At 39.7% G+C, this 15876-nt stretch overlaps 1 protein-coding gene across 8 annotated transcripts in view; it reads right to left on the bottom strand.

The window, feature by feature from the left end:
* The window catches only part of SCAF8 (SR-related CTD associated factor 8), a 148672-nt gene extending 133104 nt beyond the window's left edge, over positions 1–15568 (bottom strand). For 6 of the 8 annotated variants that reach the window (XR_006938783.1, XR_005858541.2, XR_003074620.3 and 3 more), the window contains exons 1-2: positions 15193–15568; positions 4945–4965 (exon numbers count right to left, since the gene is read on the bottom strand). Coding sequence is in view for 4 of the 8 variants with exons in the window: in XM_015284245.4 (XP_015139731.1) it covers positions 4945–4965; positions 15193–15222 (51 nt within the window). In the remaining 4 variants the exon portion in view is untranslated. Of the gene's footprint in view, positions 1–4944; positions 4966–14486; positions 14826–15192 lie in introns of those variants that run through there. The other 2 variants (XM_015284246.4, XM_046939253.1) reach the window with 2 other exon arrangements.
* Positions 15569–15876: the final 308 nt, after the last annotated feature.

Below are 15876 nucleotides of genomic sequence, written 5' to 3'. Positions count from 1 at the left end.
CCAGAGGCAAGTCATGAAGAATCTGTGCTGGTAAAAGAGAAATCACTTCCAAACTATAGGCTCAGTTTCTCAAAAATAAAGGCAAGCAATTAATATTAAATAATTAAGCTATAAAGAACATCAAGTGCAGTTTTCCCATATGACTTTTTGGGAATAATATCTCCCTGTGTAAGAAAAATAAAAAGAATATTTTCAAGTTTCTGAAAAAAAAAGTGCCAGTGATTTTTCAAAATAGTGCACTTAATCCATTTGTTTTCAATGCCGATGAAAATGTAATGTACCATTACTTTATTTTAGAAAGCTGTGGACAAAACACTTCATTGCCTGTCTCAAGTATTGTGGATGAATGAACATTGCTCGGCTCCAAATATACTGCAAACAAAACTGGAAACTATAAAATACAACTGAACATTAGTCTTCCCAATCCATTTATTTCTAAAAGAAACATGAGGGCAATCTGCAATGAATTTGGGTGAAGGGAAGCTGCTTTACAGCTTGGCTGTATGATATTTCCATCCAGTCATGCCCTGAGACCACCACACTTTGATAACAAGGTGGGAGGCGATCAATAAACACATGACAGAAATACTCACATTTGATTAAAAACTGAATATAAATGACAGGGAAGACCTTAAAAGGAAGGCCTGAATCTGAATGGCACTTAAGGGACAAAATGAATCTGCAAAGATACGCTTATCGCCAAATCCTAATCTGTCTCAATGAAAGCTATTCCCAGGGTAATGATCTTACAAGGCAAGAATCAGATGCCAGCCAAATGGCCATGTAAGCACATAACAGCTTATCAGACAGACAACACAAGGTCTTCAAGCCAATCACAGTAACGGGTAGTTTTAAGGGTGGATTTTCTTCTCATTTTATTATATAATATAAGACTCTTTTTTCAACCTGTTTTGTTACTGTCTCAATTTGAAAAGCACATTTCCCAATTTTATAAGCTCTTATCCTAACTCAACTGCACAGAAATGTAAGAGACAGACAAAGAGCCAAACCTGCATTTCGCCTCCAAAGCTATCAACAATTCTTCCCTAAGTCCTTTCAGCAGACTGTGCAACAGCTAACCAATTCAGTTCTTAATCATGCCACAAAAACCATTGCCTATCCAACCGTGCTTCACTCTTCTATCCTGTTGGCTTTGTGTCACATCAAAACATTAAGTAATACAATTTAAATGCCCCAGGAGGGTGAAAAACATCAATGTGGTGGAGTGTACTGTTAACCAACCTCACTGCTTAACAGAAACATAAATTGAAAACACCTCAGTGGATGATTCAAGCCATAGAGATGTTCCCACAGGATCTTGACTTACGTGCATTCCATGATAAGAAGACTCTTTCACCCAGCATACCAGGCTCCTTTTTCACTTTCTCCAGAATCTCATGAAACTGCCCTTTTTGTTTACCCTCCACATCCAAAGCTTCATCAAGCCTTCAGGTGTTCCTGTCAGCCCTCACCCAATCCCAGCCAACTTGGCCATTTCAACTGCCAAGAAGAGCAGAAAGTGTGAAAACAGAGACCTGGAAATCATTTCAAGCTCCTCGTCTAATTATGCCTCTGGTCTGAGCATCACCACCGAAGAGCACCCAGACCTTCTTGGACACCTCCAAGTGGTGGCTGTTATCTGGGTGGGTAGCCCAAGTGGGGGCTGCTTTGCTCTCTCTGTCCCTATACAGTTCTTTCTTTTTAGTTTAATTTTCAAATCTTAACAGTCTACTCCCCTCTTTTTTTTTTCTTTTCACATTCTCTATTGTTATGTTTTTGTGGGTTTTGATTTCACCTTGTTAATCTTCTATCCTTTTCCTTGAGAGAGGGCATGGCAAGAAAAGTTACCTACTGATGTACCGCTAATGTAGACAACATAAGCGGGAACAGCGACCAACAATTGAGGCTTACAGCAGGTAGATACAGTTGCCACTTCAGTGATACTTTCTATGATACTTTTTTTCTAATATTTTAGCCACCACCAACCCACAGCTCAGTGATTCCTGAGCCAGCACCAACTGAACTTTTTCATACCATTTCCAAACTTCCTCCATGTATTGAATAACTTCTTAATTTTTTAAGGCATGTAAATTTTTATCATGCCCGATACCTTACAGCAAAGACAAGTAGCTTAATCAAAACCTGCACAAATAAACATTTTTTCTTGTTTTGAGCTCAGGTTCATTAATTACATTGGATTTGTGCAAGCTCTGCACTGGAAAAAATAGTAATCTGCCTCTTCTGTGCCATCAGTACTATAGACTCCCATCTCATGACCCTTCAATGACCCCTGTCCTAGCCTGAAAAGAGTGTAAACATTTACTCATACAGACCTGCTCTGTTCCTTTGACTGTCCCTTCCGCCCTGTACATGCAGTTCTGCCAGAATGGTCTTGTGAGGTGGCAATTAGACTCCACGTGATACAAAACTAAGGTATAATGGCATTACAGTGAGTATCTATTTCTTTCCTAAAAATTTCTAGAATACTTCTGAGCTTTGAAGAGGCATTTTCACATTGATTGCAAGATCTTACTAATTGCCAAATGATGTGATTTCAGGGTCTATCACTGAGTACATAGAGGAAGGGTTGCCTTTTTCATACCATCTCCCCAGTCTGCACTACTCTACATTTAAATTGATGAAATTGCAGTCTGCCATCTAAAAATCAGTATGGCAGTGTAATTTTGCAATTCTTTAAGTCTAGCCCTTCATTATCACTATCCCAAATAACTCAATACAGCCTCATAATGTTATTCCTTTTGCACAGCATTTATAACTACATGTGGATTCCTAACATAAATCCTCCTAAGATTCCCTCATGAAAAAAAAATATATACATATATTTCTACATATGGTTTTTCTACCACCTTTCCTCTTGTAGCAGTTATCTACGCAATCTAAAGATGTCTCTTTGTCCACACAATTCAACTTCTCTTCACAATTTTGGGGATAGAGGATCTTGTGAACTGCTTTCTGGAAATCCCAATACATAATATGACCAAGTAACCCCTGGTCCACATGCTTGCTGACTCTGAAAGGTCTCTCTTACATACATGCCATACTATTTTCCCTCAGAAAAATCACACTAAATCTTCCTCATTTATCATATCCATTTGGGCACTGTTTCAGACAAATCCTGCTATTTATTTTTCGCCACCTTCAACAGTTATTTCTTTAGAGTTCTATACCAGTTAAATAATAAAGCCTTAAAAGTCAACTTTACTATATCATTAAAATAAGTATTTATCTCACACCACCCTCTCACTCATTACAGTCAATTGATATTATCTGGAAATAAGATGGGAAATTGTACTCAAAAGGATTTTGAATGAATTTATTGGACAAAAGAAAATGCATTATTTCCTCATGCATCTCCTTCAGAAATAAGAGGCTCCAAATGCATCAGTTACACTGAATCTTACACAAAAAAAATCTGGATTTAAGTGTCATGTCCAGGAAAGGAGGCTGGCAAGTAAAGCCAATTGCATTCACGATTTTCTATCTTTCCCCATCTGATGTAACAATTTAATGCTTTGTATAGCAAAAAGCAGTAAGACTGTTAGCTAAGAATCTATGTAAAAGGCAATATTCCAGCATACAGAGGAACAAGGCTTAACCACATCATTAATCATCTCTTTCCCCAAAGTCATTTAATATAAATTGCAGTCTTATTTCCAAAATGAGGGGGAGGGGCAGAAATCATGATTTTGCTCAAAGATCTAATGAGCTACATAAATTATCTATTGGGAATGGGTTAAAGGCAAAAATCAGGCTGATGCTGTAGTTAAAGCACTGAATTTTTGCTCAACAGTTTTACTTTAGTTCATTTAAGATAAGTAGTCTTTAAGAGAAGGATCACTGAAAGCCTGGGAATTCATCAGCATATCTCAAATTCTGATTGCTCGCTAATGCAAATAATATCATTAAAACTGTAGCTCAAAAAGTGTTAAAAATTATTTTTTTATTGTAAGTATCTGTAAAAAGTGAACTCTACTGTAAAAAAACTGTAATTTACAAGGCAGTCAACTACATAAACCACAACTAAAGTTTCTCTAGTGAAGACAGGGCACCATGAAAATGAACTACTGCACCCTGTGTGAATGGTTAGCTGCCTGCAGAGCAACTCACTGCATCTCCATGGAAGGCAATGGCATACCACACCTCTACAATGGCCAGTATTTTATTCCAAGGTCATTCACCACCCTTATTCAACACGCAAGACAGCCAGAAAACTGTTTCCCTCCTACAGTGATATCCTGGCTAACAATCAGAAGAAAGTGCTAACTTTATTAAAACAAAGCTTTATAAGTATTATACCCTTTTTCATACCTCTGGTCATGTTTTATAAGGGCCAGAAGAGATGGGCTAGGCAATAACTTACTCATACAAGACAAATTTTGCCACTAGAAGGCTTGAAAGCTAAGAATATCTCTGATCTCACACAATCCAAAGGAATACTCAAATCCATAACTCAGAAGTTACATCATTATTACAGCAACTAAGGGAACAAACATTTTGATTCACAGAGTCATAGAACTGCTCAGGTTGGAAAAGACCTTAAAGACCATCAAGTCCAACCGCAACCTAACCATACTACCCTAACTCTAACAACTCTCCACTAAATCATGATACTAATACTTTAGGACTCAGACAAGCCTCTGAGATCACGAGCAGAACTGGTACCAGGGTAACCAATCACACATACCTCTACTGAAATACTTTTATTTTCTCTGAAGCATTTGGTCCTGGCACCAGGGCACAACATTACCCACACATCAAATACAGTAGTAAACGCTTGCGATTTTGATGCACAGAAGACAAAATAAATACTTCACAGTAAGTCTAATAAATATTAACAAATTACATAAATTTTTCACATTTCAATAGCATCAGAAATTAATAAAATCCAATTGCATATACAGAAAGAGTCACTGAATTGCTTACCAAAATATCTACATCACCACACTGCAAAGAACAAGAAAAGAGCATTGTCAGTCAGTGCTTTGAAAAACAAATAGAAACAACAAGTTTTATTGTTGCATTTTATCTATTCTCAATTTTATTGCCTAGAAGTTACTTAAAATATCTGAGCCCATCCCTCAAAGAATAAACTCTTTGCTTGGAGCTGACTGGAACCTACTAGTGAAAACTGCTCTTTAAACCCAATTAACACCTTGTTGCTCCCTGTGCTGCACAGAAGTTTTAAATTATTGATCAAAATGTGCATGTAAGATGGTGAAAACGACAAATGTTTCGTTCTGCATAAGATCTCTCTGTCTGAAATTAGAGCAATGAAAAGTTCCATTCTTCCAGTAATCGATATGGGCTGACAAAATCCAATACTAGCAAAGTACAGAATAAAACAGCAACCACCCTAATACAACTGTGTTCAAAAACTTAAAGTGCATGGTATGTGGTTCATATTAACAAATACATAACAGTCTATATGCTCGATATCCCAATATTTTCCTTTTATCATTGCACTTCACTGATTTACAAAATATTTAAAATCAATTGAGAATATTCACTCTACAAGTTTACTCCCCCCATGTCAGACTTACAACATACCACTCCCCGTGTATGTTAACGTTTGCAGAAGTGATTTGAAAGTTCATCCTAACTGAGTATACAAGCAATTGAATAAAATAAGCCATAAAGCCAATAAGCCAGTATCTAGCTGAACACTCTTCAGCATGTGAAGAAGTCAGGTATTACTAACATTACCTTTGTCTAGTCTGTCTCCCACCCATATCATTTTGAGGAAGTCAGCAACTTCAAGTTTACAGACCCTGAGCAATTCTAGGTGCGATTATAAAATTCCACTTTACTTTTTGTCTTTTAGAGTCATAAGTCATACTACAGCCCATTTTCAATTTACTTTTTTTTCTTGCTTTCCAAGAAAGCTTCTAAGTCCTGTTGGTATAACCTGCTTTGTACTAACAGAATGTGAACCTAAAACCAGAATTTACAGAAACCACCTGGATTCAAGTCTAGCCTCCTGAACTGCTTGCAACTACTGAGAAACAGATGTTTAGTTGAGAATAGCCTCTAGAACATTCTTTATTGCCTTCAAACCTTTAACAAGTCATAAAATACAATTCCCATTATTCTCTTCATAGTGACTTAGCATGTTTACAGCCTTGGAACAAAAAGCTTAGAAAAACTTAAATGGTTGAATTTTAGGTGAACTTAAATGGTTCACCTAAAATAGCTGGGCAAGGCTAAGCTCTTTATCAAAGCCCAAGCTCCCAGCAACAAAAAGACAACTGATCAAACGGTCCATGAGACACTTGAAAGCACATCACGTAAGAAAACGGGGAACATAAAAGGGGTATTTCACTTTCTGCAATTCTCTCAAAATTCCTGACACTATTTTTTTTTCCATAATTACCATCCCTCATGATTTTGTAGCCAATTTTTTTTTTATCACCAACTGAAAAATCTATCAGCTTCAAGCATAACGTTCAGCCTGCAGAATTCTGGAGGCCATTTTAATGGAGAAGCGCATCTCCTCCTGTGGCAACGCGATGATTTGGAAGGATGTGGCACAGTGTGAAGGTAGGTGCCTCAGACAAGTCTAAGCACAATCACATCTCTACAGTTGTGAGAAACAACTTAAGTATAGGGCCAGATCCCAACCGTTCTGAAAATCAAACACTGGCACATTTTCTCTGCCAACTGCTTCTAAGGTTTGCAACAAAAGCTGTCTTGTTGCACTGACTTCAAAATGTTTTCTCCATAGGTACGGCTAAAAATTCCCTACATTCCTAACGAAGCTTTGTGATCTAAAAAGAAATTAATCAATTAAATTAAAAAATAATAATCATGGTTTGAAGCAGCATGGATTTCTCTGTAACCAATATATTTGTTAAATGCATGTTTCCTGCTAAGTGTTTCACTTCAAATTCCTGAAAATTTAGGAGCAAGCTACAGCTGCTTATCTATTAACAAAGCTACAAAGATCAATGTGTTATCTGTAACTGAAATACAGAGCTTATTCACAGAATAACCCATTCCTTTTCTTGTGAACCAGCTTTGTTGGTTTTTTCAGTGTTCTGAAAACTTCACTCTGATCACATATTTCCATAAGCTTCAACAATCTGTTTAATATTTTGTTCTTGGCTTTTGGAAAATGAGAAGACCTTTGTAAACATGATTATTCCTCTTTTAAACTTCGGTCACATCAATATCAAAATACTAAATTGTATTTTCTACCTATGTTATTAGCTTATAGATGATCTGTCGAGAGAGCTCCATAAAGCCATTTTTTAAGGCCAAGATTAAAGAATCTGTTTTAGAACGAGCAGCATTCAATTTGTAGTACTCTGTACTTCTGTAAAGAAGCTACGGAACACAGGTATGGAAAGCAAAGGATTCATCCAATTAGTTATACATCAGTTTTAACAAGTATCTAATGCATAAAAAAATAATTAAAATTAAAAAGAAAAAAAAGATATTCCAAGAAAGATGGAACCTCTCAGCACTCAATTTCAAATCAGCAAGTATGCAGAAACACTGAAGCAGCACAAGAAGATGGATCTTCTGAAATATTTTTCCCAAAAATGCATGCTATTTCAATTATAAATTCCAATTCAACGACGTAAGACAGCTATTCACTGCCTTTTATAAAACACCTTGTACAGCTGTAATCTTTTCATCAAATACTTACTCCTATCTTCCAAAACTGATGTTGCAATTAAGACAGAACTTCAAAATAAACAAACACAAGGCTACCAAAACAGGTGCCTTCAGTCTCTCAGCTGTTCCTATGCTATGCCCTCCTACTGCTCAGCCACCACCCATCCAAGCACTGCACGCTGCAGCTAGTGCCTCCTGGATCTAAGCTTTGCTCTTTCTTTTACACATGTTCTACTAGGATTGTAAATGGGAACCACAGAACTGTCTGTCAAGTCTCCACAACAATAAGCAAGTTGAAAATTGTTATTGCTTCTGCCATCTAGAAGGTTGCTTTCCTTCTGGTGCCAAGTCTTACTTTGCATATGCAAATGCATTTTATTAACTTAAAACATGCATTATATTTCTGAATGTCAAAGCATCAGAAAAATATCCACCATGTACTTGCTCACATAATCACAAAACTAGAAAAAAACAGCAATGCAGTATTATTCAAATGAAACTTAAAACATAACAACAAAAAAAGGATACCATCTAAACCTGTATCCAGTACAATCAGATATACTCTGTAGTCAAGCTCTCAAGAGGAAAGACAGTGGCAAAAAATTGTGTATCCATGGTAGCCATGTGAATATACATGGTCCTAATTACCGTTTGTATAGTATATATACTCTACACAAATGGTAATTCACTTGCCAAAAGCTTGACAGTTAAAGAGTGGATTCATTTTTTGTGGAATAAATCTGATGGAGGATCATGGTAACAATGCACTCTTTTCCTCTTACTTTCTCCAAATTTAAACAAATCCTCTTTAAAATCTATTTTTAAAAAAGGTTTGGTATTGGTTGGTACAGCTGACCAAGGACAGGTGAAAGTGAGAACTAGTACAGCAGTAGCTGAAGACCTCTTGTTCCCCTGCAAAACATACTCCATACAGTGTAGAAGCTCCTGCTGAAGAAGGTTAAAATTACCTACTTGGCTGCTGCTGCTGTGGGTACTCCCAGAGCAATACAGCAGAAAAATAACTTCAAAGAAGTGAACAAACAGAAGAAAGGTACATGCAATTCATGAAAAGCTATGGTATGAGAACAAGGACTAATCTTGTATAGTGTTCAAAGCCAAGATGAACTCTGAATACATACATGAACAATTGTATCCCACTGTCACCATGGAGTTACGCCAGTGTTTGCTAAGGCCAGGAGTGCAGGCTCTAAACAAGGCTGAACGAGCCACTCAGGAGACAAATTTCTCACTGGTAATCCAGAGGTAGAAAGGGAGACCAATTTTACAGTCAGAAAAAAAAAAAAACAGACAGCCACCTTCCAAGTGAAAGAATATTCATGAAAATAATCAAATGTCTAGCACATCTGAAGACATGCTTTATCAAATACTCTTGCTCAGAATGTTTCTTTTTCTAGAAGAAAGTCATTTAGCTTACCAGACTCTACAACTGCCAGAGGAAAACAAACTGCTGATGGCAAACTCAAATAAGACTTAAGATAATTTCAAGTACTTTGCAGAAGATTGTAGCCTTAGGCATGGTTTTAGTGAGTATGTGAAAATCAAAGGATCTGAACTCCTAAGAGTTCAGAAGTGCATTTGTACTAAGCTGCAAAATGGTCCACTGTTCCCTAAATGAGTAGCAAACAGGACCAACAATTATAACAATCCAGCTACAACCCAGGAGTACTGGCAGAATCCAGAGACCTACATTAAAGCTCACACTCCACTTCAAGAATACAGGGTTCTAATCTAGAACATGATTTAAGAAGAAATTTAAAGACTATGCATGGAAGGCAGAAAAAATATTTGACGCCTGCCCTACACTAATTCACAAAAGAAATGAGGTTATTGAGAAAAATATGCAGAAAAGACAGCTAATATTTGGGGCACAGCCTTGCATGAACATTTACTCAAGACTCTGTGACTGGAGAAAGGCTAAGGTCAGACAGGTTTTTGAAAATGTGATACTGAAACTATAAATATTTATCCAGCACACGCACAGACATTTAATGGGGTGATTTCATAAACTTCATACTTGGTATATTCTGATAAGAAAAACGATTTCTGCTCCTGTGCCCTCTTAAGAAAAAGCAAATAGTTTGACTCTTGCTGGGAAGCAACAGGGTGAAACATTTACATTTCACTGATACTGCTCTTCATGCCCCTGACAGCAAAAGTGAAATTAACAAATTCTTACATATTTTGCTGCATCCTAAAGGAATTCATGCATTTTCTCTACACTGTTTTTTGTTTGTTTTCTCTTCTCTAAGGAGCACTATGGGATTATAAAGCAAAATCAAACTGAAGACCTTTTTCACTTCCAAACCAGAGGTTAAGAATGGAAAATTGAGACAACCTTCTGGATACGTATCTACATGCACATGCAAATACGAATGGTTAATTCTGAATCCTAAAAATTATGAATAAGAAATAAAAGCATCTCAATCTGCTACACCAAAACTTACAAAGGGCAGATGAATAATGAAGTATGAGATGAAACAAAAAGTAAAAAAGCTTTGAAGGTATCAGTTGCAGAATCCTTTAAAACAGCAGAGGATGTGAAAGCAAGTTGCACTTTCCTATCACTATTTTCTACCACTGTTAAACTATTAGTGAGAAAGAAAAGAAAACAGGCAGAGGATTTCTCATTTTCTCAGCAGTGAGAGAAAGAAAATAAAACTGCAGATGTTACAGGGGCTTCAGCAAAGGCAGGATTTCAGAAATCTGTCTTGCCCTGGAGTAGCTCACATGCCCTTCTGCTGTTCCTCGTATACAACTGCTATTATCATTACTTGCACTAATCAAAGCCCTGGCTCCTAATTTCAAAGAGCATCCCTTTCATCATTCTACTCAGCTATTCAGCATCAATTTCTATTTAGCATCTTTATCAGGCATACCATTTCGCTTTTTCTTTTTCTTTTTTTTTTTTTAGCATCAACTGGCATTCTTTTGTAAAAAAGCTGCATTGATTATTTTTAGAATATGCCGTTTAAATACAGTCCTCTAAAACACAGTGACTGATTTACACTGTACTTTTGTGTGTCTATACTCCAATGCGTAATTAACGCGTGAGTTATTTCCAAGGGGACGTTTCTGAAATCACAGCTAACCAAACTGTTCCCCTCCACCACTGCACACATGCTGTCTGAAGAAACGTCACGGCAACGGTGACCAACGGACAATTCAGTTCAATGGGGCACACAGACAACTGCACCACCAGTAAACAGTCAGTGACAGTTACATTCATATCACTGACAGATTTCAGAAGAAGCGGTTAGTTAACTCAAACGTAACAATGACGATTTTATGTACCACTTCCTTTCATCTTACATAGCTCTCGAAACTATTCTGCATACCAAATGCTCACTGCAACTCCACTTTATGATGACCTATGTATGGACGGCCAATTTCATTGTTAATAACACCTGAAGCCCAGTCCAGTAATTCTGGGCAAGTTTTACTTGTGGCTCTTCCTCCTAGAAAACACATGGATTTACAACAGAAAAGACACAGGAATCCACATCACTATTTATGCAAACTATAGTCACTTCCTTAATCTTTCAGTGCATTACGTGCAGCCCACCTTCAAACACTTTAAGATGGAGCATATCCATGTCTCCACAATGATATTTATTTCACCGTTCAATTCAGTTGCACGTGAAAAGATCAATACCCAAATGTACAGAGAGATTTCTTGTTCCTGGTATGAGCTTCAAGAAGAAACTTTGCCTTTTTTCTTTCTTTAAATATATGGTTGACCTTTTCACAATTGCCTCTTTGATATCAGTAATATATTGTACTGCCTTAAAACTAGAAAAATAACTGTCCAAAGTAAGCATCGGGTGTTTCTCTTCTAAGTAAGGGGAAAACAAAAAGACAGCAAGGGTAGCATCACCAACAGCAAGGCTTTAAGCTACTTTATTAAGACATGTGAGAAACATTAAGTAAATAGAAATGCCACATTTATTTGAACTAGATCAGTGAATTATTACTGCAGTTTTAAGAGAAATAAGCACCTCATCAGATACTGTTCCTTAAAAGTTAACTAATATTCCTCCTCACAAGAATCTCACTTTTCTATACTTAAGATACAGTTAACATGGATAACAAAATATTAATTCAAATATTCACTTTATATTTAAAGCTAACTTCCCTAAATTTAATCCCAATATTTCTGAGCAGCCTGGCTTAGTGGCTGGTGACCCTGCACATAGCAGGAAGGTTGAAACTACATGATCATCGTGGTGCTTTTCAACCCAGGCCATTCTATGATTCTATGATTGTAAGAAAACTCTGGGGAGTACCGCATCTGAAACAATTCCACTCACAGTACCTGAAACTGATCTGAGAAGGGCTAGTTTTAAAGCTGACAACACTGAACTATACAACAAATACTGTGTTGCAGTTACTTAAGTTCGCAACTAAACCACTACCATCCCACTGCTGGAACTTGACAGTATGTGTGCTTGCCTCTAGTCCAATCAAATTCATTCTAACAAAATACACTGTATGGAATGTATAAAGAATTTTATACATTTAAATAATTTTCTTCTGTCAAGGCCAGTTCTTGACTTTGACATTGTGTTTTTGAGAAAAAGCTCAGGGTCTGAAGTGAGAGCTGGAGGAAAATGATTCTGCAGTAGCTAATCTTGAAGGATGTCAACTATAGCAAATGATAAACCATGCAATGAAACATTGACAATTAACAGCATACAAAGTCAGCTGTGAAATAATTTATCTTCCTGTTTAATTGCTAAGTATTTTTAATCGAAGGTAAAATATCAACGATTATATGAAAACATGTAATGCCATGTGCAGGGTTACCACCCAGTAGATCAAGCTGCCCATGGCCCCATTCAACCTGACCCTGAACCCTCCAGAGATGGGATGTTACAGCTAATTTTACATTCATGGTGAGGTACGGCACTGACAATGCCAAGTTATCAACACGACATGGAACAACTTTCTGCAGTAGCAGGCGTTACTTCCAGTACTCAGAGTACAAGAGGAAACTTGAGATATTTCTTTCTAATCAAATTAGTGACCTATGTTAATCACTTCCATTGTGACTCTCCTATAGGATAGCTATGAGATCTTCTTTCAGTTTACACAAACATTTTGAGTAATTTACACTACCTACATGGACAGCTGCTTTTATTTTAGCTTCACTGCAGAATCCAAACACAACTCCTTCCCTAAAAAAAAAGCACAGAAACAATAGAAGCACCCAGACTGCGTTATTTAAGAGTTCAAATCTATTTGGAACATCCTTTCTAAAGTGTCATTGAGATTTCACCAGTAAGTTACATAAACTGCATGAACTACTGTAAAACTATGAATTGAATGCAAGCTGCATAAGCACGGTTAAAGTTTTTCTTCTAGGAATTTAGTCTACTGGATCTGATGCTAAATGTAATTTACATCTATTTTAAGGCAAACATCTCTAGAGCAGAACTCTAACATCACGTCTGGAGTATAACTTCATCTTAGAACATAATATAAACAAAAAAAAAAGAAAAGAATTTTGGAAGCAAAGTGCAAATATTTTGCGACTTATTCGAAAGTATTCAGGTATAGCGTGGACCGTAAGCTGCACTTCAACTATTTAAAGTATTTATTAGTCATTTCACATTTCTAAAATGCTAAGTAGGTATAGGTCAGTTAGACCAGAAATAACTATAGAAAAGTAAGTTAAAATCAAGTACTGCAGTGGATACGGAGGTGTTAGAGTATCTGCCAACTATACTCAGGACTTCACAAACACGGCAAGTTGTGTATCACTTACTTCCAGGGTGAGGGGTTTGGTTACAGCATCTTCAAAACTTTCCTATCAGTGTAGACCAGCGTTCAAATACAGAGACATACGTTAAACCAAAACAGAAAGAAGTCATAAAAGCAGATCTATTCACAGATGCTGCCAACTAACACTACAGGAGAAAATGTGGTTCATCTTCTGCTTCTTTTTTTCCAAGAATGCAAATTCTGGTATAGTCTTTTTCAAGCATTTAAAAGATGGGCACATACTGAAGCTTTCCTCTTCCTCACCCTAACTCTCCAGAGTTAATCTGTTATTTTGACAGTATTTATACCTGCGTGCTCAGCAAGTCACCCAGAAGTTGTTTCCCAATACGGAAGCAAAAACTATTGCTCACGCTAGGAGGTACATATAAGAAAAGGTTCTAAACTGCTTATGTTTTTCTGCTGTTGTGACTAGACTCTTCCCTACCTAAGAATATGGTAGGTCAGCTAAGTAAAAAGTAGAACAGAAATGTTTCCAGTATTTTCTTTTTCTGGTTACAACATTTTTTTTTCCATTTGAGAATTCCAATTATGTTGCATGTAAAACATAGAATTGTACATCATTTAGGGCTATTCAGCTGCTACTGAGTTCTCAAGAAGAGCCTGCCCACTTACAAACACTTCTAAAATCTTATTTTGGCTCGTAGATACAAGATGGTTAGCACACTGTTCCACTAAAAAAATCAAATTGTCATTTAAGAAGAGAAAGAAACACATTACTTTTGAATTATTAAAACCTTGCCACTTCTATGTTGGAGGTGGAGAGAGCAACCTGGAGCTCCAACTCTGAGCAGCCTAAGGGAGGACGCATTATAATCAGAGCTGATACTTCCTACATTTAATAAAAGTCAAGTTTTCTAAGGCACAGAACTTCTCATGGAGAAAACGGGTATTTTCCTTATTCTCACCTGAGCTCTCAAATATAAACTCTTGCAATGAAGAGGAACAAAGCAGAGCTATCCTAAGAACTACCTTGAAATAAGATGAAGCTCTGGTACAAAAAAATTTTTAAAAAAAGAAAGGAAAAAGAAAAGAAAGAAGCTACATACCCTATTGATACCTGATCTTTGTGAGCAGTGTTTGTAAACCTTCTGTATCGTTCCCAACAGGGTTTTAGTGAGGTTCCATGTAACACGTATGGAATGTCTGCTTTCATCCTGACCTCTCTAAATATGCTATTTTCGGTCACGGAGGTGAGCCTCCAGGCCCTCGTATTCCCACCCCCCGATTCAAAAAGCAGCTCCAGGAGGTGCTGAGATGTACGCTGGCGGGGTGCGGGCAGGCGATTAAACGAGAAAGGTGGGAAGGGATGCCGGAAAAGGTGAGCGGCTCAGAGAATAGGGCAGACCTAGCCAGGAAATGCCCCGCTCTCCTCGAGCCCTCTCCGTGAAGTTGGCCGGGCACCGCGCTCCCCGCCAGCCAGGCGCACGGAAGAGGCCCGCCCCCCCAGCCTCCCCCACCGCCCTCCTCGCGTCGTCTCCCCCAGCCCCTCAGTGAAAACTGCCAGAGCTGGGGGAGCTTCTCCCGCCCTCCCCCCCCCGCCCTGCTGACAGCGGCCCCCGCCGCACTCCGGTGACCTTCCCGGGGGAGGCCGCTCCCCGCTCCCGCCGGCCGGGGCTGCCCGGCCGTGGCCCCCCGGTTCCGCCCCCTCCCCGCGGCGAGGCGCGCGCAGCGGGAGGGGGCAGGGAAGGCGTCGGGCCCCAGGGCCCCGCCCGCTCCCCGACCCCGGGGGAAGGCGCGGGAGGGGGCACGCACCTCGCTGTTAAAGGCCTTCACGGCCTCCATGTCGCGGCCGAGGTGGGAGCCGGGAGGCTTCTCTCCGCTGATGGCGGCCGGGCCGGGGCTCGGCTCGCTCTGTGCGTGCGCGCCGCGCTCAGGAGCCGCCGGGCCTCCTCGCCATGGCGGGTGGCGCAGGGGGCGGGCGCGGAGGGACGCGGGCCCCGCTCGTTTCCGTCTCCTCCCCGCGGCGCGCGGTCTCCTCGCCCCCACTTCCCGCCCGGCGGCGCCGACGTTCCCTCCCCCGTCGGGCTCCGCTAGGCCGCGCCGGGAGGAGATGGAGGAACAAGGCGCAGCGGCTGCGGCGCGGGCACCAATATGGCGGACACGCGGGGGCTCCTCGCAGCGCAGCTCCGAGAGGAGCCGAGAGCGGCGCAGGCGGCTACAGCGCCACCTGCCGGACAGCGCCCGCACCACAGAGGCGCTGCCGGACAGGGCACGCCCCCCTCTCTCTCTCTCTCAGCTGGGCGGGGCCTGGTGCCGAGTGGCTCCGCCCCGAGCGCTGCGGCCGGGCCCGGGAAGGAGAGCGGCGCGGAGGGTGCGCGGGGCGGATCTAATGCGCGCCTAAGTGCTTGTGAGGGGTCGAGCTGCGACAAGGAAAGGAGCAGCAGGGCATAACAGAGCGCATAACAAATCACAAAAGACGTCACAAGTACTTACCGA

Source organism: Gallus gallus, chromosome 3, assembly GCF_016699485.2.
Source record: "Gallus gallus isolate bGalGal1 chromosome 3, bGalGal1.mat.broiler.GRCg7b, whole genome shotgun sequence".
Lineage (NCBI taxonomy): Eukaryota > Metazoa > Chordata > Aves > Galliformes > Phasianidae > Gallus > Gallus gallus.
The sequence above is the reverse complement of the archived record's forward strand: the minus strand, read 5'-3'. Positions and strand labels throughout refer to the sequence as shown.